The sequence below is a fragment of the Simochromis diagramma genome, unplaced genomic scaffold (assembly GCF_900408965.1).
Source record: "Simochromis diagramma unplaced genomic scaffold, fSimDia1.1 OVJJ01000320.1, whole genome shotgun sequence".
Lineage (NCBI taxonomy): Eukaryota > Metazoa > Chordata > Actinopteri > Cichliformes > Cichlidae > Simochromis > Simochromis diagramma.
The window spans coordinates 7,264,668-7,292,639 of NW_024386773.1; the positions used below are offsets into that span (position 1 = coordinate 7,264,668).

General features: G+C 37.6%; 1 protein-coding gene across 1 annotated transcript; it reads right to left on the reverse strand.

Moving 5' to 3' along the window:
* Positions 1 to 116: 116 nt before the first annotated feature.
* On the reverse strand, positions 117 to 7,429 carry nmur3 (neuromedin U receptor 3). Its single transcript, XM_040005663.1, has 3 exons — positions 6,767 to 7,429; positions 4,535 to 5,462; positions 117 to 961 (listed from the first exon to the last, which is right to left on the reverse strand). The coding sequence occupies exons 1-3, from the start codon at positions 6,779 to 6,781 to the stop codon at positions 531 to 533; spliced, it is 1,374 nt and encodes a 457-aa protein (XP_039861597.1). The 5' UTR covers positions 6,782 to 7,429; the 3' UTR covers positions 117 to 530.
* Positions 7,430 to 27,972: the final 20,543 nt, after the last annotated feature.

Sequence of the window (27,972 nt, forward strand, 5' to 3'; positions counted from 1 at the left end):
AAAAGGGGGGTTTCTTTCACATTCAACCTCCTATCCTGTCAACCATATTTTTCCTCCACCATCACTAAACATCAGGGGGTCCAGTCCCAGTCCCCAATAACATCATGCTCCATAGTCTCATCAGCCTAACTGCCAAAAATTCATACATTTCCAGTGTCATGATTTTGCAGTAGATTTTGTTATTTTCTTCCAAATGATCTCTCTTTGCACTAAAATACAACACGAAAGCAACTTTTGGATTTACATGGCTCATCAACTAGAACCTTTTTTACTTTTGAGACGAGCCAATGTTAATAAAAGGGTCAGAGACAAGCAGATGAGACAGTTTCATTACATTATGACACAGACTACTTGTCCTCATTTGTTTCAAGTCTCAGTTCTAAGCTAAGCTCATTTTCTTCTGGCAGTATTCATCATACAGCATCATGTCAGCAAATTCTGGAAACAAATAAACCTAAGATCCAAAATGTTAACCTGTCAGTTTACAATATTTCTGCACCAGCTGCTTTCTAGCTTGTTCAAATAAAATGTCAGAATACAGAGGTCTTGCACGTTGTGTCTGTACAAGCACATGTGAGGATTTCAGTGTCCATACTCAGTGTCATGTTAGGAGACAGCAAAGGGATGAACGCATTAGAGTCCTTCCCCTCGGCCTGACCCCTTGAACTTGCAACGGAGGGATCCAGCAAAATTTTAGGAAAAGGAGGGGAGTCTCTGACAGAGTTATTGTCCTCCCCCTGGGAACAAACAAGTTCTCGAAAACACTCTCTGAACCGCGTGGAGAGCAGGCTGTAGATGATAGGGTTGACTGCAGAGCTGAGGTAGAAGAAGACGCCCGACAGGATGTGGACATATTGATAAATGTTGTGCATCAAGTCGGTCCACTGGCTGATAGAGCTCCACAGAAGACGCTCGATGTGAAAGGGTGCCCAGCAGACTCCAAACACTGCCACCACGATTGCTGGAGAGAAAGATGATGAATACATTTATTTTTGCAGAACAGATTTGAATGTTAAAATTAAACTTTTTGGCTTGTGGTCCTTTATAAAAATCCACTCTGCGGTTTATGAGTTCTTATCAATTGTTAGCGATCCAGCCATAAAATGATTGATCTCCTCAACTTTATTTGAAAACCTGTTTAAACAAACTGAGACAAACGTTTCTAAAAGGAGTACACAGGTTTGTGGAGATTTTCTTCTTCTCATTTTCATTTAAAACAGCTGTATATGGATGGACTAGAGTTGGGTGTTCTGGTGTGTTCAGTCAGTGTCATGCTATTGCACACATTGCATTAGCAAAACTTGAAAGAATAGCATGTTCTTGCCCTAGGGTTTAAATTACTGTTATTCTGCCATTGCTGCTGACATTATATGAATTTGTCAGCTTGTAGGCTCCTGTTTGGTCTGGTTTGTGAGCTAAATGGCCGCACTGTGAAAATAAGGTTTAGGAACATATTATGTTTTGATGTTAAAATGTTCCTTTCTGACCACATCAGTCTTACTATGCTTATGCATTGGACCTATATGCTCATATTTTCTTACCATGTTTGTTTTAAACATCCATAAATGACAAAAGACAGCTTGTGTCAACAGCTTTGAAAAAATGACAGCGTTTAATGCTCCAGGAATGAGAATGAGGTCGTAAGAAGGACGGATAAACAGCTGTATTCATGACCTTTGTGGTAATTGTGAAGTAATTTAGAGTTAAGTTAGATTGCTTATTGATGCCCTTAAGGCAAATGAGTCAAGAGATTCTTAAAAATGGAAATTCAGCATATCATTATCCTTTGACTGAAGTTCTTGTTTAGCAAATGCTGCACTTCAGCAACCACAATATATCAAAGACATAGATTGTAGACTCTCTTAGCTTACAGATAAGACTAGAAACCAATTCAAACAGGTATTATAAGTCTTATCAATTTTAGGGTTTAATGACTGTTCTTGGCCAAATGTAAATGCTTCATTCTGTGCAACAAACAATGTTCAGCATTTTTTTTGATGATGGAGCACAAATACATTCCTCGCCAAATAATCTAGGCATAAAGCTCTCAGGGGCTCTCCCTGCAGGAGGTCCAGCAGGCACAGGCAGAGTTTGGCTTTTTATGATCGTGGGCATATGGCATCAAGCTTTGCTTGGGGGCATTCAACACACTGCCAAGATATTTACATTTATAAATATGGCATTTAGCACTTGGTTTTGTTCTTTCTTTCCCAGACTACAGTGATTCGCATAGTGCATTTTAACTTTGTCATTTGTCTAAAGCTTCATGGTTAGAACAAAATGCTGTATTTTACAGTTTTTTAAAGAATCATATTTATATTCTATATAATCTTGTTCCAGCTCTTCATTAAAGATATATTTATCCTGGGTGAAATACTCGGACCGCGAAACCATATTTTTCTCTGTGCAGTTTTTGCATAATTTTAAAGAAGTCCAGACGCTTTTCTTTGCAAGCTCCTTTGACTAGGATGACCTGGAGGACTGAGAACCTTCACAGACTTTTTGCATAATTGTTACGTGTGTGTTTTACTAAGTCACGGCTGATGTGTTTGATGTGTTTAGAAACTTTATCTTTACTGTAATATAAGAGAAACTTTGGTAACAAAGTTTGGCTGAACAGCATGAATTGACAACAGGAATTGTTGTCAAGAACACAGGGTATATGTGTGAAGATGTTCAGTATGAAAATACAGCTTGATGACCAATAAGTAGCTTTCAGCTTGCCCCGCTCTTAGTTGTTGATAGTGAGTGGAAATCAATTAAAGCGCTTTTATCGAGTTAGCTACTCATAGATGCAAATGTTAAACCTTTTTAAAAACTAAAATATGCATGTCATTTTTCCTGAAAGTCATTGTGTTGCAGCTACTTTACATGGGAAACACACGTTAAAAACAAAACCAATGTTATTTTACTATAAATTACTATTTGACTAGAAGAACAAGATAAGGAGGATGATGACAGAAGCAGTCTGATCAACTGTGCAAATCAAAACAATCACAATCTTTTTGTCCATACATTTCATATTATTATTTTTAATTTAAATTTTATCACCCATTCTCCAGAACAGATGACATTCCTGATAAAGGAATCCACCTGCAGTGGAACCAGAAAGCATCCCCCAAACCTCTTTTGAATTTAACAACATTTCTAAAAGATCTTCAGTTGGGATTCTTTTAAGAAAAACATAATTTAAAGGTCCCCTGTGATGTTTTAGACATCTAGTAGTGCTATGGATTTATTTGTTTTTGCACCTGTTTTCTGTATCTCTCATGCAGTTGCACAGAACATAACTGCACAGAGAGATGTGTTGCACGGAGCCTACAAAGGCAGAGGAAGCTGTTATGTTTTAGAAGAAAAAGCCATGCGTTCAGCACTTCCATTAAGCCTCATGAATTTACATTTCACACCTTGGAGAGTAACATTGAACGTAAACACAACTTTTATTAGTTTTGAAGAAAACTCCACAATTTTACTACAATTTATTTGGCTTTTAGAGCTCTGGGAAAAATAACTCTCAGACGGAATGTGCTACATATGAGGTAAATATCTTCTTGCAATATGCAGCTCTACAGATGCAAAGATAAGAATAAGCAAATGTCTTTATTTTTAAGTGTTGCTGGTATTTTGTATGCAGCTGGGGGCAGTTAGATGTTTTTTTGTTGTTATGATGGCTATAAACTTGGTTATATGCTTTTATTTAACTCTCAAATATCAGCACGGATATCAAAAAGTACAGAAAAGGTCAGGGTATAATTTTAGTTTTCAGCGTTTCATTAAATAAATCACCAGTGTGTTAGCTAAAGAAGCAGTTTAAAATTCACCTTTAGGCCTTTTCTTGAAATATTAGATATTTGTGACTGCAATATCAGTTAGAAATTCATGATATATTGTTTGTTTGTTGCAGGTTTTTAAATAAAAACATAATAAAAAAAAAAGTAACGACTAATCTCTATGCTGTGAAATTATGACTGGCTGTACAAATACAATGAGAATAGCATCACCAACATCCACTCTAAACTCCTGAGAGGAGCTATGACAAAAGCTTAAATGCAGACATTTCCTGTGACATTACCACTATCACGCTGCTAATTGTGTTCATAATGGATATTCTGATAATTTACTCTTTGCAATAATTGCCAGTTGGTTCAGAAAATAGGTTTTCAGATTGACTCCTAATGCTATTTTTTGCCAGTTATTATTTTTGCCATTCGTAGTGTGAGAATCTTTAGATGGATGTAATGGGAAATTCCTCAATGTAAAAAAAACAAATAGCTACAGCAAAAGGGTCTTACACTAATGTGTAATCTTGTCAAGTTGCAGAATTAGGACTCAAAAGGAAGCCCTTCCGAATCTTAATGATCCATCCAAACTGCTGATAATCCTGTGTCTTTATTTACTCTCTGTTTTCGTCATGTTTTGTCTATGGGATCATGCCTTGGCAGTGACAATACAGATTAGAGGAGATATGCTTTCAAGTCAGAGCAGCATGACAGAGCAATGCTTGCCTTTTGAAGAGAGAGAAAAAAACACTCACAGAGCATTTTGATGACCTGTCTCCTTCGGCCATTCTCCACTCTCATCTTCCTTCGAGTGCTGCAACAATTCTTTCCCAGGTTCCCACTGGACTGGCGCCTTTCTCTCCCCAAATGAAGGCCCATGACTAAGTACAGCATGCTAATAACCATCATGGGTATAAAATAGAAGCAGACAGTTGTGATTTGCATGACCAGGTTATAGATCCACAAAGGTTTCAGCACAGTGCAAATAGCTGACTCCTCCATTCTCTCTGGCAGGTAGAAGATGCCGTGCAGTGAGGTGTTGGGGATGGCACAGATCATCGAAACCACCCACACAATGGTGATGACCCGTTTAGCGTGCTGGTTAGTCGACAGGTATCGTGTTTTGAGTGGATATACCACAGCTATGTACCTCTCCACACTCAGAGCTGTGACGTTAAGGATGGAGGCAAAGCACACAGTTTCAAACAGGAACGTTTTGAAGTAGCAGCCACCCTCACCAAAGGGGAATGGATAGTTCTGCCACAGGTCATAAATCTCCAAGGGCATCCCAAACAAAAGCACGAGAAGATCCGATACAGCCAGGCTCACAAGGTAAAAGTTTGTAGGATTACGCATTTTTTTGTGCTTTGCAATCACTGCACATGTGAGCAGATTTCCAGACAAGCCAATGAGAAAGATGAGAAGGTAAACACTGGTCACTTGGAAGAAAAAGGGAGAGCGTTTCGGACCCAGGATTTCAAAGAGGTTGACCTCTGTGAACTGGTTGTTAGTATAATTCCCAGAGGCATCGACAGAAATGCTGATATTGTGGAGCAGTTTTGATAAGTTTAAAGAGGATCCCTGCAAAAAGAGGTCCATTGTTGAGAGGAAGGCTGGAGGAACAAATGAAGGTGTCAAAACATCCTCTGCTGGTTTCTTGGGGTATTCAGTGCTGGGGTGTTGCTATTAAAAGAAAAATAAGAAGATAAAACAGACAGTGCCGTGATCAGAAGAGGGTTTTTTTCTGTTTAAGAGCTCTTTGATGCTGCTTATTGGGGTCAAACTTAAGCTTAATATTTCTTCATCTTGTTTAATGAATAACTTCTCAACGAAAGCATAAATTCCCCCAACATGAGACCTAATTTTATCTAACCTAAAAGCTTGGCAGTTATTATTGTTGCCATTTTGGGGGATTCCTGAGTGATTTTGTCCATAATATTTCTGAAAAACCAAACATTTCCATTTTGCCTCAGAGAATCTCAAGGGACCATCAGTTTGAATCAAAACTTCATCAGATTAAAGTCAATTAGATGACAACAGCAGAATTTTTTTCATTCTGGGTGGGAAAACTATTAACCTAATGCAGTTTCTGTTTCGCTCATGCATTTTCTATTATTCTATTATCTTCTCTGTCTCTCTCGGTTTTTGGCATCCTTTATGTCTAAAACAAACAACAGATGTTTCTTAAGATGCATCAAGGAGTGTGTGAACCAAGATTTTTCAGTGAATAAACTAATTAGTGTGATGATGTCAGTGGCGTATCATTCGAAACAAATAAAGGAAACTTTAAGCTTGTTAACTAGGTATGACACATCCTTGTTTGTATTTGCATCATTTTGTTAAAGGAGACTTTGTTGTTTCTATTTTAAATAGCAGTAGCAGTAAAGAACTGAAATTCCACAGACTTATAGAAAAAGAACATTTTCTGTCATTTCTGCATAGGTAGAAAAAAAATCATACATTTTTTTACAGATTGCAGATTCCCTCGTGGACAGGAGAGCATTGCTTTTAGTGGCAAAATAATATTACTAAACTCTTTCTCATCAGCGGATGACTGTTTGGGATAATTACCACTCTGCACTGAGAGATGCTAATGACTTCATCTCAAAGGTTAATTATGTGGCCAAATCTCATGTATTACTCGGCAACTCCAAGGTTATTGGACTAATATGATATGGACAGCATTATGAGAATTAACGTTAAATAGAGTTGAACATTATATTTATCTGACATGTCAATTAGGAAATATAACCAGCCTGCAGTTAACAAAAGATTCCAATGAAATTGTGTTTAATGTCTTTAAATCGTATTGCAAAATTGTTTATTAATAATTGGATATTTAAGTTGAACGGACTTAATTGCGCATTTTAAAATACTTACAAGCACTAGTGAAAAAAAAAATCAAAAGCAGACTAGATGCAGACAACTAAACAGTTTCCCAAAAACTAAAACAACAGTTCAATGTAAAAGTAGAAATAAATTCTCACCTTGGTTCTGCTCATCTGCAAGTCGTTTCTGACTATCCGCTCTCTGTGCGTTCATGATTGAGAATGACGAATCAAATAGCGCAAAAACGAAGCAAATTGAAATATAGATATATACATATATCAGCCTAATGCTGAATGAAAAGTTGTTTGACACGCTTCTGGTCGGTGGTTGAGGGGAAAGGAGATACTTGGAGGATCCACAGGGGAGGAGACTGTAAATGCGCTGCAGCCACGTTCCCATCACACAGAGAGAGAGGGAGGGAGAGAGAAAGAGAGAGTGGGGGGGGGGGGGGCGTTTTCTGGGATCATACATCTGCTTAATTTATTTATTTAGGTTAGCCTATTAGGGTTGGATCATAAAGGGCGTGCGTAAGCTTTCATTCATAAAAAAACGCCAAGAAAGGGGCTGATCTATAATTTTACACTTAATAATCCAGCCACTGGAAGTAATGATCTACTGTAGCACTCTATGGCATTAGAATTAAGAAATATAACTGTTAAAGGTTGCTTCTGTTTTTGCACTTAAGGGTTAACGGTGCATTTTTTGAGACAGCAGAGGGGGTTGTTTCAGCAGGAACAATTATGTTTCAGGATTGCGTCATTGAGTCTATGGATTGCATATAATTGAAATTTCTGCATAATGGTTCACTGTAAAGAGATGAGTTAGCATAAAGCTCCAAGCAGATACAAATGATTCCTTCTTTCATAGAGGACTGCATAAATAAGGAACAAAAAAGTGAGAGCCAGTGAAAATGATAATAGTTCATGTTTCCTTATTGTCATTCAACTCTGCCCACTTTAAGGAAAGCCAGGCTAGAAACGATAACAATAATAGTAATAAAAATCATAGTTAAAATGTAAAAATACTAAAGAAATCAGGTTGTTCAACTTTGTCTTATGAAACTAAGAAAATCCTCTGATTTGTTGTCTTTGTTAAGTAAAAAATTGAATTAATGTGGATGCAAGAGCCAATGAATATCTCACTGGGGCTTATCCAAGCTGTGTTAGTGCATCTGTACATGTGTTCTGGACTTGATTTATTTTCCATGGTTTAGAACTATGTGAGGGGTTTCAGCTGGCAAGCTCAGTTTGGAGTTCCTCATTCAGAAGTGCAGTCACGTCTTTTTCTTTTCTCTCAGTGGATTGTTCCTCTATGCTCACCAGCTGTAATGTAAACCCGAGGCACATTCTTCTTATAGCTCACCTAATTTACTATTACATGAGCCATCCTTCATGGAATGTGCAGCTTATTTTTACTGAAGCACAGGTGTGAGTTGAAGAAGCAAATCAAAGTAGAACTGGATTTGGATCCAGTCTCGCATTCCCATGCTATAAAACTTGTTAGCCTCCGTCAGTCAATGGGGGCAGAACCCTGTCTGACTTTGGGTAAAAGTCAGGCCATTACAGAGCTAACATGGAAAGACAGTCAACCATTCATGCGAACAACTACACCTACAGCCAATTTGTAATCAGCATACATATATTTGGACAGGAGGAGGAAGCTAAAGCAACCCAAAAACAGAGGGCGAGTACATGCTTATATGGTAGTGACTTGTGTGCTGTGGAGCATTCCCTTCTTTATCCTTATTTTTGACTCTAGTGGCGATCATCATTTTCATTATAATGCACAGCAAGATGTTGTATTTAATAGCACCTGAAACTACCAGTTGAGACCTTAAAGTAATACACAAAATTGAGGTCATAGACAAGCGTGGAAAAGTGTGATTTTCTCTGTAGATTTCTATTCAGACATACCTTTTTCATAACCCAAAGAGTTTCCATTAGAAAGAATAGAGGTTTAAAGCACTTTTTGCACTGGTTTCAATCTTCAGACCCCAAAGCTTTATACATAACATCTGTGATCCAGTGAGATGACATTTTCCTGTGAGATGAACTTAAATTGAAACAGAGAGAGGGTCTGTGTGCTTATATCAAAGCTAGATTTAAATAGAAGCCTACATAACTTACTGTAACGTTTTTAAATCTTATTTCTAACATTTTTTCTTGAACTCTTCCTGTGAAAATAGAATTTAATTATGTGTAAAGGTATCAATCTTTGCACCTCCTTTACTCCTTTATTTTGTTACACATATTTATTAGTTTGTTAGCACAGCTTTGCTTTTCTAAAATAAACACTTAGACCAACTAATTTTTTTTTTTGTGGTCATGAAAATCATCTATACAAATAACAAGTGACCTGGCTTAATTTTCATGGGGACATGTCACTCTTGTCGCTCTATTGTTTTTATGTTGCTGAGTGAAGTGCTTAAATGGGCATTTAAACCGTTTTTGCTTGCTGCAGTGATTCCTCTTGAAAGCCAGTGATGGCTTTTTCTGTCACTTTTTGCTATGAGAGCCTGCTTTTCAAAGTCCACCTTCCTATTCAGCTGGAAAAAAAACAACAACAACTGATTTGTGACATGGTTCAACAGCATGTCTTAGGTATCAGCTCTCAGACGCCACGACCCAGCCTTAAGTGTGAAGGTTGCATAGAAAAGTTATAAGGACTTTTTGAGTTTTGAACTTGTCCAGCAAGCAATCCTGCCCTGTTAGCTTTAATGTTGTAAACAGCCTCCTGATGCGTTAAGTGACATTTTGACTAAATAATTAAAGTAAAATGTCATTATTATAGAATACACCAGTGTATGAATGTGAGAGTGAATGAATAGTGGTATTGTAAAGTGCTTTGAGGGGTCCCGAAAAGCGCTATATAAATGCAATCCATTATTATTATTATTATTATAGAACACCCGCCGTCTTATGAAGGCCGTCCAAAACAATTATTTCACAATGCCTAGGCCTATGTTTATACCTCGGTGAAGACTGAGTTGTTTGTCCTGTGGTCAAACTGTGTGGAAGTACAAAATGTTTAAAAGCATGTCGGGCAGAATTTTAAGTGCCTGTGGGTAAAATACTTTCCTCAGCGCATCTAACAGAAGTGCATCTGAAAATTAGGTTTCAAATAGTGTCTGGAAGATACTACAAAGCACACAGTATCTAATTTTCATTCTCACACTCCTGACTTATTTGTAATGTGGCTGTAATTAAATAAATCAGCATAATTAAAGCTGGTATGTGCGATGTTTAGTGATTTATAAGTTATTACTAAACCCATCTGTCTGGTTGAGTTTTGTGTACAACTAAAATTTTGTGGAGACTTCCTGTTTTTATGATGATGAGTAACGTGAGGCAGGTGGTAGGACCCATCACACAGTAATCACCAGCAGACCAAAGCTGAAAATAAGCAAGACAAAACACAAACTACAGAGGCAGGCAGACAAACTTGTGGCATCTGAACACACTTGGAGTGAAAAGGGGAAAGTGAAGGGGAAGCAGTACTTTTAAAATCAAGTCAAGATGTCAAGATGATGACACTGCTTCAATAATGTTGAGGTCTGGATTCTGGGGAGGCCAGTCAATGACTGATAGTGTTCCATTGTGTGTTTCTTCTATCCACTTGCATTGGCAGAGTGTTTGAGATCATGCTGAAAAGTGAAGCCACTTTCAGTCAGATGCTTTCCAGGTGGTACTGCAAAGTGGATCAGAATCTGATGCTATTCATCAATTTTGACAAGATCCCAACACCACTGGCTGAAATGCAGAGCCAAAATACAGCAGAGCCTCCCCCACCCTGTAGATAACTGTAGACACTCACTGTTGCATCTCTCCTGCCCTCCTCTGTAGCTACTGATGATGGGTTGAAACAAAACTTTCTCATTTTTTCAATTTTACTCCAAAAGGCCTTTTGCCACAGATTTTCAAACCAGTTCTTGCAAATTCAGCATAACTCAGCTTTTTCTCCCCGTTTCCTTTTATGAGAATGGCTTGTTGACAGCCACCCCCTGGCTGAGATTATTTCTGATTAATCTTTAGTTAACAGTAGTAAACTAAATCAGTTAAAGGGCCAGATGCACCTCATCCTTTTTCTTAAGGACATGACTTTCAGACACCTGCTATTAATAGCTTTTTTAGGTCTGTCACTTCTTCTTTTTGGCTAATAGGTCTTTGGGAACCATCGTGTTCATGAAAAAATACTATTATGTCGTGTCAAATTGTATCATATTTTTTTGCATTTTTTGCAGTTTTAACACATTATGAGGGAAATTAGTTTTTTGTGAATGGCTGCTAGTAACAAAGTGCCTACAGATAAAATGTCAAATTGGTTCTTTGCTAAATTCCCTCTTATGTGAGGGCACAACACTGGTGCATCCCTGAAGTTCAGCGCCTTTTTTATTCTTGAATGATTCATAGGTCGGTGGCTGATAATTTACATTATCAGGCAGCAAAAATAATGTAAGTTTAACAAATTATTACACTTTTTGCAAACTTGTAGAGTAAGGACTCATGCACTCATCTTGCACTTAACTTAAAATTAACATTCCATAATACAGGATATTAGTTCTCTAGTGACTGCTTAGGGAAAATCGCCTGCCATCCACACACACACACACACACACACACACACACACACACACACACACACACACACACACACACACACACACACACACACACACACTTTAATACAGGACTGAGACAGTAACTCCCAGTTTACAATAATGCCATGACTGCTGCATTGAGGCATGAAAGGATAGCTTGTCAGTATCGCAGTGATGCCAATGGCTTCTGGCAAATACTCTTGGATGAAAACACATCAGATGCAACCTGTGGTACAGTACCTCTGCTGCACATACTGGATAATCAGGTAAATATATGCTTGTATGAATATATGCTGTGAAATAAAGTCAAAGCTGTTTTCATGAATAAATGTAAGCATTTAAAATTTGAAATGGTAGATTCAGTCTGCTCTTTTGGGAAATTCAAACCCAACTGTGACATCTTGTGGCACCACCTTAAATGCTCTCAGCAGGTTCTTCACATACTGATTCTGCTGTTTGAAAACCCTTTTCTTAATATAGACAATGTTCCCAAAGAAATAAAGGAACCAGCTTACACGTGATCATCATTGTTTTTGTGTGTGTGTCATTATGCAAATATCATCAAATAAAGTGATTTTACAAGAGACGAACTGTGTAACTGAAGACAAATAAAAAGAATGAACATTAAATAAATGAAGAACCTCTACAACCTGCACTCACATCGTTCAAACTTCACACGCCCTTAACTTAGGCACGCTTGGGTCTGCTTCCAGCTCTTTCTGACAGTAAGGTTATATGCACAAGCTCAATCAATTCAGAAGCATCCATTCATACATAATACATCAGGCTTTTCTGTTCTCAGTTTGGAACGAAGGATTACCACCATCACCAAAACAGAATGTGCACTAATCTGCTCTGTCAACTTTTTGGTGTCCATTTTAAATAGACTAAATGCTGCAATGCTATGTATAAATATTTCAGCTACACTGTAATCCACTGAATGACCTTCTTACTTCAATTTCATTTGATCCTTAAAGACTATTATTCTTTTAAGTCGTATGCAGGAAATTGTGATTCTTATTCAGTCCCTGTATGGCTTTCTCTATTATTCCATGTAGTGACACACTCTCTTTGCTCAAAGTACACACAATAAAACTGCTTGTCTGTGCCATTTTTAAATCCGTAACACCACCAACACTGCTGTTTTTAGTTTAGGTATTCTGTTAAAACCTACTTGAAAACACTTATAGTTATTTATAATTAATGGGCTTCTAAATACCCCAGTTCTTGCTTTATGAGAGCGGGGAAAGGCTTTGTTTGCATCCAGGTAAACAGCCTCTGTAGAGAGTTAGAGAGAGACTGTATTTGCTCAAATGCAATCTAAAAACAATCAAGTAACAGTTTAGGTTTTCAGGTTTCTAGCTGGCTACACTGGAAGTCCCAAATTATTGGTCATTTTTTCCAAAAACCCAAGTCACTAGACAGTTCCTGACAGGGTTCAGATTCTGTTTATGGTCACCTTGAGATGTGTTTTGTGGTCTCCTCCAATTCCTGAGGGAAACATTTGGCTTATTGGCAGCTCCATGCTCCACATGTGCTGACTTGCCAGTCGGTAATTTTGTTTGTCTGCTATTCAGTGTTGAGTGCTTTTATACGTTTTTTGTTCAAAACAGCTGCCTGCTGTGGCCACACTTCAGACCACTCAGATGGTCAATCAGAAAAAGTCCAAAAAACAACAATAGTCATGTGGTTTCAGCTGGAAAGCTCCTGGAGAGCTGCAGTGATTATCTCTTGGTGACAATTTTTAAATTATCCGTCTGACATAACAAGAATGTAATTTGCACCACTTGCAGGGATGAGGAACTTGAAGATCTAGCTTCATTATTACACTTCTGTACCGAGCACAATCCTAAATATATAAGGTTTTAAAATACCACACTGCAACTTAGTGCAATGTAATATTTCTGGATCACTTGTACAACAAATGGAGGCACCTGGGGAAAAGTGCAACCCTTAATGTAAGTAAAGAATTCCACCAAAAGCCCTTCCTGAATAATATCGCTGATGGCAGATGGCAGGACAGAAATACCAAGCCAAATCCTTTTATGAAACCTCACCCAACACTCGTACTCTGTATTTGTAATTCAGCTATAATCTAATAGTTATTAAAAAATATATTTGTTTTGGCTCAACTTAAAATAAAGAAGATGAAGCTACAGATAACATGTGAATGAACAATTACAGCACGAATAAGTATTCAATTCAACCTTAAAAAATCCATTATAATTTTCATACAAGGCAATGTTCTACACAAAGCACAGTGTTTTTTCTACACAGTCACATCATAACAATAGCCAGATGATGTCGTCTATAGCCTTTGATAAAGCACTGAATCACTGCTATTATTTCTAGCTGAAAAGATGCTACACTAAAAAAAAAACTTCACCACAATAAAAGAAACAAATAAAAAATATTCTTCTTTCATGCATACTGCAATCATTTCCAATTATTTTCAGTGCCATGTGAGATAATAACATGTTTTTTTCCTTTTCATCCACTAATCTAGGTGCACCTATTTCAATTGTCCCACAGGATTTGAGTGGTCTCTCAGATGATATCCCAGCTGGAGAGAAAAACAATTGTTGCCCTTGACACTTGAAGTTGCCAACAGAGGGCACAGCACATTCAGGTTGTAATATTGACTGCATACACCTCCACAAAAGCAACTGCGGATGTTTGGAAAGCATGACAGCTGTGTGATATCTATAACTAAATATATATTAGTTATTATCATACAGCAGTTAACAAGGTGGTGTCGAAGTGTCCAACAAAAAACTCTGGAAATCTGAGTGCTCTTACGTGCTCTTTTGCAGCTACAATTCCCCAAAAGTTGGGACACTGTGCTAAATGTAACTAACAATACAAGGCAATGATTTGCAAATCTCATAAACCCATAATAGAAAAGATAGCATGTTTAAACAAAGACATTTTACAGTTTCATGACAAATGTCGACTGAAAAAGGCTGAAAAATTAAATGGTAATAAAAAGAAATGGCTGGAGGAACAATTTCCAAGTAATTGGCGACAGGTTAACAACATGGTTGGGTAAAATGAGAGCATCTTAGAGAGGCTGAGTTTCTCAGTTTCTCATTTACCATGTGGAAAAGAAGCATCGCATCTAAGTGGAAAACTGTTCTGTGGTCAAGTTCTTTTTGGAAAACATGGATGTCCCATCCTCCAGACTAGAGGAGAGCAACCATCCAGCTTGCTATCAGCGCTTAGTTTAAAAGACTGGATCTCTGATGATGTGCAGGCACTTTAGTGCCTGTTCAATTGTTCAGTGTGGGAGCACACTGTCAGTGCCCAAAGAGCCATACAGATTTCAAACATATGCTCCCATCCAGATCAAGTCTTTCATAGTTCAGCAAGACAATGTAACTGTAATGCATTCTGCATTACAACAGTGTGGCTTTGTAGTAGAACAGTGTTTCCCAACCTTTTGGAGCCAAGGCACATATATCACATTAGAAAAATCACATGGCACACCATCAAACAAAAATGTTTAAAAAAAAAAGCATATTGATAATTTTTCCCCTTGCACCACATATATGGGTTTGTCCCCAGTATACCCTTTTTGCCTTCTTCTGACCACTACTCATGCTAGGGCCTTCATCTGGGTTGGACCCAGGTCAGACTGACTACTTTTTCTTTTCAAATATTTATCTATTGCTATTACGGCTGCCTTGTCTCGCTCACAGCATATGTAATTTCTTCTTGTCTTCTTCTGTTTTACTGGCAGTTGGCAACCCATTTAATTAGAGCAGGTAGTTGTACTGCCCTCTAGTGGAAGTTGTTCTGCCCGTTACTCATGCCGGTCGCATAGTGTACTAATCAGGTGGAACCAGATAATCTTCCACGGCACACCTGATCCTTTCTCATGGCACACCTATGTCCCACAGTGGTTGGGAAACACTGTAGTAGAAGAGTCAGATTGGTGAACTTCCTGCCTGTGCAATCCAGACCTTTCACCGACTGAAAACATAGCTATAATCTTATATGAGACAATGAGAATGGGAAAACCTTCCTTTCCCAGTAGTTTAGCAGCTGGTCTCTTCGCTTCTCAGACATTTATAGACTGTGGTTAAAAGAAGATTGATGCTACACAGTATAATTAATTGTATTCTGTTTTTATTTCAGTTTTACACTGCATTCCAGTGTTTTTTGGAATTGCAGTTGTAAAATACTCTGCACTAATTTACATCTTTATACAAACAGTTAAGTTGCTTGTGGCGACACTCACTCTGCATTTCCCCTCAGTTCCACACAGTGTTTCTGGCTTGCAATTTTATTGTTTTTGGTTTTCTCATACTCCTCCCAATAGCCCTGTTTCCAGCTGCACAACAATAAAGTTCAGAGCCCAGTATTAAACCCATCATGGCAAAGGCAGAGAAAATTCACAACTAAATTGTGTGCATTTAGAAGCTAAAGAGCCAGAAATTTCCCTCAGGTATATGTGGAGACCAAAATAGAGCAGGTCTATTGGCAAGGTAGCTCAAAATGAAACTGTGAAAATGAAATGTTTTTGCAGATAGGCACATTTGTTAATAGGTTCACTAGTTGTATTTTTGACAATCAATCAATCAATCAATCAATCAGTCAATCAGTTAGTTAATGCAAGATTATTGATATAATGGTGTCCCTTGATTTAAGCCTTTCTGCTATTTTCTCTACAAAGTAAGGGTTTTCTAATTTTGAAAGAACTGATTTCCCCTTTATAAGTTTGATTGGCCTGCTGTAACCTCCAATCATCACTGCAATTTTATGCTAGAGTGTGTAGACCAGGGGTGGGCAAACTCAGTCCACGAGGGCCGGTGTCCCTGCAGGTTTTAGATGTGTCCTCGAACCAACACAGCTGATTTAAATGGCCTAATTAGCTCCTCAACATGTCCTGAAGTTCTCCAGAGGCCTGGTAATGAACTAATCATGTGATTCAGGTGTGTTGACCCAAGGTGAGATCTAAAACCTGCAGGGACACCGGCCCTCGTGGACTGAGATTGCCCACCCCTGGTGTAGACTGATCTAGATCTCATCACTCAACTTCTCGGGTTAACTACCCCACTTTTATGAAGGTGGTAAGAGTGAGACAATTACTTAAATTTGTGCAGTATGGAAACTGATTTATTCCATGTAGAAGTGGAATAAACCTTAAGGTTTCATATATACTTTGTCAAATAACTCTCAAATGAATAAAAGCTTGGAAGAGGTGCTAAAGTTTTTCATTATTTAATTGTTGTTAAAGTTCTTAAAATAGTTACAACTTAAACACTTTGTTGAGGTGGGAAAATGCAGTGTGAGGACATTGATGATAGAGATAGGTTTCTGGAAAAATAAAGAAATAAAATCTGAATAAAAAGATGTAACTATTGTTCTGATTGTGTGCATAACTATACAATTGGTTCCTCTGTTATTGTATGGGATGCCAAGAGGTCATGGTCCCCTTTAGCCACATCTTAGTTTCTCATGGCTTGACCAAAAATGACTTTTGGAACTAATGCAGGGAAATGCAACCAGTTTTACTACAGTGAGATAATATAACTGATGTCATAAAATGATATTTGTTTTGTGTTAAACATCTGACGTATGTGTTTGAATGCAGTCTGCTGTAGCTGCTTTTAAGACTGTTTGACTTATATTCATTCACACAACTACACAGAATCATAACAAGTAAAATAAGATGTAGCCTAGTTTTCTTTAAGAAAGAAATTCTGTCGTTGATTAACAAGCGTAGGCAACATGAGACAAGGTGTAAAGTGACATCAAGTTTAAACATAGACTTTATGTCCGCAAAGAGTAATAAATGTACAAAACTTCATCCAACATGATTCAGTAAATATACAGCAGGGCCATTCATCTTACATGATGTAGGTTTCACATGTTTTCGTAGAGCACTTCCCCTTAGCGTTGTCATGTAAACATGACTGGCCTTTTGCTGCACAACTTTTTTCAATAGTTGCTCTTAACAGTGCACTGCAGATGTAAATCAAAGAGGCTTTGAAGTCATGATTTACCAAAAAAAAAACAAAAAAACCACAGGCTGTCTAAAAAGAGCGCATATCTCCAGTGTAAAACATGTTTAATCATTGCTATTAGTTGCATCACATGAGAAAACTTTAAGTAGAGATGTGTGGCTGTTTTATCCTCAGATAAGACCTTGGCCTCTGCATCAAATAATCACACAATTTGAATGTCATTTGGTTTTTAAGGCCAGTGTTTCATGTTGTTGGACCTTTTGAATCTTATTAATTCATTGTTGCTTTGATTTTGAGAAGTGAACTTGATCCTGGATTCTATTCATTGTGTTTGATCCCTTGTGTTTATGAGTTTTCTTTTCAGTGTTAGTTCCCTACTATATTATTTGAGATCTCTAGGTCAGTCATAAATGACTTTAGGGTTATGAGTTTACTTCCTCTTCTCTCACTCTTGTCTCTGTGGTTCTTCCCTTGGTATCTATATATGTTAAGCCTGTCATGGCATGTCTCTGTGCTTGTTTACCTTTGGACTCCCCAGCCCATCATGTCTCACTCTGTGTGTGTGTATGCGTGTCTCACTCTCTCTCTCTCTCTGTCTGCCCTCTCATGTCTTTTATGTGTTTATTATTCTCTTCCTGCATCAAGTTTGTGTGTCTAGAGTCTGGGTTTTTGTCCCTGATGTGTTTCCTGTCTTATTTTAATAGTCTTTGTCTCACGTGTTTAGTTTTGCTTCCCCTGTCTTATTACTCCTGATTTCTCCCTGCTCTTTTTCCAGCTGTTTCCACTTCCCTGATCACCCTCTTGTGTATCTAATGTCTCCATCTCAAGTCACCCTTCCTCCTTTTTCCCAGTTCCTGTTTCCCAGCCTTTGTCACAAGCTGCAGGGGCAGACCATGTGGAGGTGTGTGTTGAGGACCCAGGAGCAGACAGAGTCGAGGAGACGGGACTGAGTTTTAACTAAAGGCGAGCCTTTATTTGGGCTGATAATAGGTGTGAAGGCAAAGCATAACAGGAACAGAGGCTATAGCTAAACTAAAAACTAAACTGGAAAAACACTAGAAATGACTAAATGGAGTAACTATGACTACTGTGAACAGGACTCTGTGCAGGTGCATGAAAAACTATGAACCACATGGTATGAATAAACCAACATAAACATGACCAGCATAGAACCTCTTCGTGCAGGTGCATGAAGAACTAAGAATTCAACGACATGAATGGCAATATGACTTAAATACACACATGAGATGATCAGGAGAAGTGGAGACACATGAGGACACAGCTGACACACAAACCTAATGACGGGACAGGGGAGGTGAAACTAAATACGATGAACAAAGAACACCACACTCTTTCAAAATAAAACAGGAAACATGATGAGACAGACATGACAATATGAAGGGATAAGGGAGACCAAAACACAGGGTGAGAACACACGGGGAATCTACTAAACAATGAACAATAACAGTGACCTAGGCATAATAGAAATTAACTGGATAAGCTAAGCTAAAACATAAATGAATAACAAAATACAGTGAAACCTTAAAACACTGGGTCGCATGTCCCAGGACCGTGACAGCCTTAGTGTTATTATCAGTCAGTTTGTTCCTGGTTTTTCTTTTGTATTTATGTTTTGCTTTTTGTTGGCTCACTTTCAGTTTACCATCTGCTTTTCCATATCAGCATTTGAGTCTTCGCACTCATCTCCGTGAAACCTGACACCGTGTCCAATGAATACCTTTGGTGCATTTATGGCAGTAACCGCGGTAACACATGACAGAACATAATCACTTCTAAGCTGACAGCCCTTGACACATTAAACACATAAAATATGACAGTCATAGAATTTGATCAACCTGCATGGCTTAAGATCTATCCAACTTACAATGGCTGCTCGAACAGATTTTATTTAGGCTTATTGGACACATTTCAACAAGACAGTAATTCTGACAAATAATCAAACGAAAAAAAAGACCATGTCAGAGCTACTGTACTAAAATTAAAGAATAATAAACAAATGTTAATTAAAAAATAGCATTTAAATCATGAAACAAATGTAATTTATTATATACTTCTGCTGTAAACATGTTAATGTTTTGGTAACTATGATGTTCACATGTACAATATTACTACAGTTTAGTGTCAGCATAGAAATGTGTGTTAACTGGGACCAAGTAGAGTTGATTCTGATAAGACTTAGCAATGCAGTTATTTGGTCTCAACTTAAAGTCTTGATATTTTTAGCCTGATCCATTACAGTCGTGTGGAAAAGTGTCAAATTAGTTTAAAGTGGGATTGATTTATACATGTATATTGACAGAAAATGTTCCTTAGTAAGAGAGTAGGAAGTTCACAGCAGTAAAATTAGACTATTGCAACTGAAAATCTGTTCCCAACCTGCAACCACTATTTATTTGAGACTCCAGGGACAGCATATATGGTCCATGTGAAATTGAGTTTTGAAATTTGTGGCCTTGAACGTTTCTGAAAAATCCCACTTTCACATTAATTATTCCCTTGACTAGAACATAACATCGTTACTGGCATCAGTTTATTATGCTGTTATTGCTTAGTATGGTCAGTATCATTTTCTTTCATGTATTGCTTACTTGTTTGGGAACCAGAATTTAATCAGCTCATAACTGTTGTACTGAATGATAATTAGGGCCAATAAAGTCCTCAAGATAATCAATATGTAACTGAAATGTCAGCAAAGACTTGCAAACCTTTTCTGTGTATCTCTATTTTATATTTTCCACCCTCAGGCTAATTCATTCCACAAAAGAGGACCTTCCTTCAAGAGTGGTTCTGTTTATGAAAACAGCAGAATCAGAAAGCAGTATGGTATGTTTGGCCCTGATTAGTAAAATATTTGTATCAAAACATCAATAAAATATACCAAAAGAAAAATACACTGCAGTCCGAGTATGAGTGTCACCATGATGGACGTGCAGCTGCAGTGGTGCCTTTTTAGATAAACACTCCATTGACTGATTGCTGTGTGCAAAATATGGGTGTCTCTTTTTTTTTCATTCCAAATATAGATAAGATAACATTAACACTGAATTCAAATGCAACTATGTGTGCAAGTGGTCAATTATAAGAAATGAATAAAGAAATACATTTTCTATTGGACAAATCAACTCAGTTCTTTTTTCCTTTGTAAATCTTAGATGTGTGTGAAACTAGGTCATGTGACTGTATTTTCTCTATTAGGAACTGGTTAGATCAGCGTTTATCAGTCACAGGGCTAAGACATGAAAGCCAGTTTAAACCCTTTATCCATTATCTAACTTTAATGACAGTAGTCTCTGTTTTCTTTCCTCCCATTTATTTATTTATTTGAATCAGGCTCACAAAGGTCAACTGTGGTAAAATGGGTACCATTATTCAGTGATTCAGAATAAAAAGCCTGAAAACAAAAGGCATTTTATGTAAGACTGACCTATTTTGCAGTTTTTGTATCCTACCTATCATTTCCTGAGTCTGAAATGAAAAACCAATGTACTTTGTAAGTCACACACTCATTAAATTCAAACTCTTTATTACACAATGTGAAGTACACACAGTGTAGTTTTTATTATAGTGACAACATCTCATTGTAAGTATTAGTGTGTTTGGTGTTATTGCAGATTTACTTTATTTTGTGCTTTGACAATCATTTCTTGATTTGTATTGTATGAATCCGATAATCAGTTTGTATAACTGCTTATCCAACTTAAGTTCATTGAGAGGCAGGCACTTATTCCAAATGTGACAGGGTGAGAGTGGGGTAGATGCTGGACAGATCCCCAGTCCATTGCAGAGGCAGACAACCACATACTATTATATCCACACTTAAAGCTAACTTAAAATCACCATTTAACCTAATGTGCTTGCCTTTGAACAATGAAGGCAAAGACCAAGGACCTGCAGGAACCACAGCAAGCAAAATCCACACAGAAGGGTCCCAGGCGACCAGGAGGTTCAGTCCAGAAATCTTCTGTGATGTTACGCCACGCACACTACATGTAATTTATTAATTATTATACATTTATTGCTTTTTAGAGATTTCACTTTACATGTGATTGTGGCAGTATAAGCTAATCAAACAATGGCTGGAGACAGTCTGCTACTCCCTACAATTTTGACTCTTAAGCGTTGCCACTCAGACTCAGACTTTTACAATGAACCCTGACCTTACAGGAGAGGCAATATAGACGATAGCTGGAATAATACAAACAATAACGGGAGTAATAAAGACAATAATATAAGGAGTGTGTGTGTAGAAATATATAATGTACAAGTAATATGTAACATGTAAAAAGATGCCTTTGTTAAACAAATTGTAATGTATTGTAACTGTGTTTGGCTTACTCACAATAATGAGATTTTCTTCCAATGTAGATTTGTTTTAATATTTCCTACCTTGCCTTATTTAGTGGCCACTATTGCATTTACTACCATACCTGCTATTTTAATCATCTGTCTAAATGTTGTATTTGACAGCCTTCTGGACAGGTATAGTTCCAAGACCCAGTCTCTATGTAAGCTCTACTATTAAAGAGAGGAGCAGGACTTTTGAGTAATATTTGTTCAACACTCTTATGAAATGTTAGCCTTTTGAAGGAGCTATACGAGGAGAGAATTTGGTAGTAGTCACAGTACTAGCTAGAATAACATAAACAATTAAATGAGTCATGCGTAAATCTGACACTCCTGATGAATTTCCACAAGGATAGTCTGCAGGAAGTGGTTGAGTCCATTTATAGCTTTGCAGCAAAGCTGTCACTGTTGACTCTAGAGGGGTATAAATTAAAGCAGGAGACATATCATTAGCAATGAGTCTCCAGAATAGAATTAACTTTTATGAAATGACCTTCAAAGTTGATACAGACGGCAGGTTGGGAACAAAATCTATTATATTTGTTGAGGATTATTTATACAGCTATAACTTTATTTTTTCCCTGTACTTCTTACTTTCTTCTTACTTCTTCTTACTTGACACTCTCCTAATATCCAAGTTCCTCCTGTAAAATGCTGTGTTGTTGTGGACAGATTAATATATATCAAGAAAATATTGCAAAAGCACAAAATAAAGTAAATCTGCAGTAGCACTGAATGTACTAATCCCTACAATGAGAGATTTTGTCAGTTTAATTACAATTACACAGCACCTGCCTCACATTGTGTAATAAAAAGAGTTTCAATTTAATGAGTGTGACTGATTCAGCTCATAGTTAATGAATGGAGTCTGTCTGGGTTTTCAGACTGTTTTTTATGAGTCATTCTACTCCTGATGGTGTTGCACTGAAATGGAACCCACTGGCTTATTGACCTTATAAGCCTGTAAGGTCAAAAATAATGCCAAAACAAAAAATAAATTAGAAAAAAAAAGAGCGAGCGTTATCTGGACAAAAATGCCATGTTGAGGAAATAGATGTGCTAGAGCAGCAGAGGTCCACAAAGGGTGCCACGTCTGTCACGTAAGAACAGGAAACTGAGGCTATAATTTGCATTGGCTCACCAAAATTGGAGAACAGACGACTAGACAAATGTTTCCTGGTCTAATGAATCTTGGTTTCTGGTATGGCTTTCAGATGGTACAGTTCGCAACCAGTGATTCCTCCTGCCTTGTAAGTTCAGGCTTTTTGTAGTGAACTGTTGTGATCAGTATTTTCTTTGCACACATTAAGTCCCTTATTATTGAGCATCATTTAAATTCCACAGCCTACCGGAGTGTTATTGCTGTCCATCGTTTCATGATCACATTGCACCCATCAACTGATGACTGCTTCCAGCAGGATAAGATAAGACAAGAAAAGCTTTATTTATCCCGAGGGAATCTCTTTTGTCGTAAACATGCTGAGTGCAGATAAAATAAAATAACACAACTATCAGTACAAGTAATTATGACAAATGACATAATGCTGATGTTAGTGCAATGAATAATTGGATTGCATGGATATCATGCCATGCCACAAAGCTCACAATATCTCAAACTGGTTTCGTGAACATGACATATCCAATATAGCACCACTGGGATGTGGTGGAACATGAAATTCACATTACACATGTGAAGCTGACAAATCTGCAGCTACTGTGTGATGCTATCATGTTGATATGGGCCAAAATCTTTGAGGAATGGTTTGAGGACCTTGTTGCCACAAAGACTCAAGACAGGTCTAAAAGGAAAAGGGGGTCCGACCAGGTACTAGGTATTAAGTACAGGTGTAACTAATAAGTGTATAGTGAATATTGTACATTCAAGCTGTTTTCGAAATTAATCTGATGCAGCCCTTTGAATTACATTTAACTATGTAGCTCTGCAGCATTCGTTAGACATAGTAGCTTTCACTGCTGCAAACTGTATAACATTAAAAACTAGAATGAATATTTGTTTTTTACAGATCAGTAATATGACCGGCTCTGCTTCTGTCAGGCCAGTCACGGAATCATTTTGTTTGTATTCACTTGACATTTCTACAATTGCATTTCTATTATTAGGCCACCAGATGAAATATGATCCATTGGTTTTTCAAGTGTTTTGGCATTTCAGGGTGTAGTTCGTTATCTTTTTATTGGCTATGCTGTGACATAATAATGTTTGATGGTTATTGTTCATTCAATTTACAACTTTAGATGCGTCAGAAAGAGTCCACTTTTAAAACCCAAAGGCTCAGATAAGAAAGACCGCTTTCACCTGAATCACGACTCCTAGATTATATCCTGTATCTTGATTGATTATGTGTATCCAGGTTCATTGAGTTTATATATTAAACCCATTTTTTCAATGGTAAGACTGAAATGTCTATAAAACTTTACATTGTCTAAATAAAGGAAGAGATCTAGGTTTTTTTTTCCCGCTTTTCTTTCCACAATAAATGGGAAGTAAATATTGAATTGCAGACAGAAAGGCCAAGTAGGTATCCTCCTTCACATAGGAGCCCAGTATTTTTAGATTCTGTCCCCCTCTGTCTCACATATTGAGACAATGTCCTGCATTTTGGCTGGTTTAGATTTACAAAGGTTAAACTTTAAATTCCAAAAGAAACATGTGGCTCAAAGTAAAATGCCGTAGTGTGAGATGTATACCTCCTAAAACCTAAAACAAAACACTGAAATATGTTATTGTACAGTTACAGTTATTGCTATAAAAAACAAATAAGTGTGCAAAGACTACCATGTGGCCATTAAAGGTCATTTTTTTGCATTGCACTGATGTCACAGCTTAAGGATAAGTCTCTGCAGATGACCACACACGTGCAGACAGACAAACACACATATCACATACACAACTTTCGCCCTGTCTTCCTAACTTGCATTAGTACCAAGTGCAATCTTCTCAATATAACAAGTATTTTATTCTATTTTGTATAGTATGTTATTCTTTTTTTTTATCTTATTCTATTCTATTGTTTTTGTTCTTAATTTTTACTGCTCTTAACTTGTACTTTCTGATCAAAACACTACTACTTTTAAAACATTGCCCACATGTGGGACTAATAAAGGTTTATCTTATCTTCTTAAACCTGCAGTATTTGTGTGTTTGATTCCTGTCTTAGATATCTAACCACCTACCTACCTAATTAGTAATAAATCCCATGTTGTTCTGAATATGTATAGTATTTGAAACTTAGTTTGTTGGAATCCAGTCACACCACAGCCAGCAGATGGGCACTTTACCTCGGTATGTAGACTGGAAACAAAGGAAAACAGCTAGCTTCCTTTCTGTTATAGTCTTCTTTCTTTCTTTCTTTTTTAAGCAGCAGAAGACTGTCGCCTTCCCCCTGTCACCAAGTACAAGATATATGAGGCTGTATTTTTGCCTGGGTTTTCATTCAGCCATCCATTCTCTTCCACTTATCCTTATGAGGGTTGCAGGAGGGCTGGAGCCTACAGTATCCTAGCTACTATAGGACGAGAAGAGGGGTACACCCTGGACAGGTCGCCAATCTGTCGCACTGCTAGCACAGAGAGACAGACAACCATTCTCACTCACATTCACACCTATGGGGAATTTTGAATTACTAATTCACCTAACCCCACTAACTGCATGTCTTTGGACTGTGGGAGGAAGACAGAGGACCCAGAGAGAACCCACACAAACACAGGGAGAACATGCAAACTCTACACAGAAAGGCACCAGACAGACAGCGGAGGTGAACTCAGGACCTTCTTGCTGTGAGGCAACAGTGCTACTTTATGCACCACGCCACCGCGCTCCCCTGATTGCTGGGGTTTCTCTCTAAAATCGTTGGCTCTTTAGAGTATAAAATGCCAACTGAGGTAACTGTTATTGTGAATTGTTAGATTGAACATTTCAGTTATTGTTATCACAAGATTAACATACAATCTATTATAGTCAATTACACCAGAAAGTATTGCATAGTAGATTAAATTTTAGTTGTTAGTTTAGTTTACTATTATTCAATATGACTGCAATGTTGTTATTTCTTGATTGGACTCCACTGGTAGAAAACGATATTTTCACGCGTCCTGTATGTCAGAACCAGATGAAGCCATGAAGTCGAAGTCCACTTTGCCATTATAGATTACTGATCATGGATACATTATAGACCCTATTACAATATAACAAAGTTAAAAGTCTGAATACTTTCTGAGCTAATATTTTGAACCTTTACTCTGAGAGTATCCTATAATAAACATGTTGTTTTTTAGCTGAAACAACAACATGGAAACTGAAAAAAATAAAAACATTATCAAGCGTTCAGTTTAGTATGTTACCAGTTTACTATTAACTACTTAACAACAGAGAGCAAATGATTACTGCGTATGGGTGCAGTAACTGTTATAATGTAGTACTCAAACCTCTCCAAACACAAAAGTAAAGTACTTTTCAAATTAGCAGTGTCTTACCTTCAGTCACACCCACACTGATAAGTCACAGTGATAAACACTCAGAATACTTTTATCTTGATGTTGTTGTGATAAAGGATAAATGAGTCAGAGTTGTTTTGAGATAATAAATTGCATTTAGCTGCAACAATGCGTAAACGGGCAAAGGTTCGTTATCCAACAGTAAAGAAATGCAGTAACCGTGGCACGTTTGGATTTCTCGACATCTCCTTGTAAAATAAAATTTCTTCAATGACCATATGCTTGGATGACATGATTTCAAAATGTTTTACAGCCCTAAAAACATAAATCGTAATCACAAAGAGTCAGTAGAAGTTTAGACAATAAATATTTGTTCCAAGTTGGAAAATGGTAAAGTTTATGGCAGGAAAAGCAACAACTGGACCTCCTGCTAGGGCACAGAACAGAACGGGCATCAATTACAGCAAAGTCCCTGAGTGTGACAGAGCAGCAGGTACAATGTTGTACATTGTTGTGTTGTGTTATTGTGTCGCATACAAATGACGTCACAGGACTTTCAGCTGTATTGCTGTAATGACCTTGACTTAATGCACATTTTAAGTGGCACTCAATTATAATGAAAAACATCTAAAACCGAGTAGAGAAGCATCTCGATTCGGGTTAAAGCAAGTTGGTACTGGTAGAAAAGAGTGAGCAGACTTCTATCAATATGGCTCTGGTGCTTAGGCCCTGTTCTTGTCCTGCATTGATGAGAGCCTTTTTTGTGTATTTATTTGTTTGTTTACTTTCATGCTGGGGTGTTTTTAGTCTTAACGTCCACAAATACATCTTAGCAGCCTGCAGAAGTTTGACGGATAGATTAATTGGCCCACTTGAGTGTGAAATGTTGAGAAGTCACACTACTTGAAGAGATTCTATTCACTCTCAGGCTGATGATTTACTCTCTCCACCCTAAACTGCTGCCATTAGTGTGAATAATTGCCCTTTCCCATGACTTGGAGGCTATTATTCACTTTTTGCAAACAGAAAACTGTTTGTTTTGACAAGCTTGGACAAATAGTGATGCAAAAAAAGGTTTTGAGCAGTTCTTAACTGGGCCTCTTAGTCTGGTCTGTTTATTTTATTTGAGATTAACAGAGGTCACTTTGTGCAGTAAAATGCCAGACCCAGTTAAATTCACCAACTCTAACCTATTACTCAACACTGTGTCCATAATAATGCTTCAGCACTATTAAATTATTAACATGTATCAAGTTATCCCAATATTTTTACAACACACTGTACTGCCCACACATTTCCGCCAGACAGCCTTACGTGGCAGCCCGTTGGACTGAAAAGAATCCTTTCCTGTCTGAAGTGAAGATTATTGATTAACAGTGCGGGCTTAGCCTCATGTACTAGTACCACCCTTCTACACTGGCTGTATGACAAAGGCAATGCAAACACTGACTAACACAGCCTTTAAATGATGACATAGGCATAATTTTACGTTTTAATTAGATTTTATATATATAGTGCCGAACCACAACATTCCCAGTTATCATTACCCCTGCTTACATCATACAGTGACTCAATTGGCTTGAGTCAGTGCCATCATAAACTGTGTGAATGGCATATAGTACAGGTTTCCTGTATGTCACAATTGTTGACACATTCAGACAGATAACATCCTAACGTCCTTCCTAACACCCTTTTCACACACACACATAGAAACAAAGAAACACACACACCTACTAATATCTGGCTTTTTCTTTAATGACTCTCCAGTTTTCACAAACATTCCTCAGCTCCAATTCCAATCAGCAGTGATGGAAAAATTATATTCTAGATGGGCAGACTAATCTTCGCCTGCCTTTTAACACGATGCCATGAGGCGTGATGAAGCTGTCGCCTCCATCAGTAACACCTGGGATCCTTTGTCATTTCAGCCAAAAATCCCTGACTGTCTCCTTTCAAGCAGCACTCAGACATTGTTCAG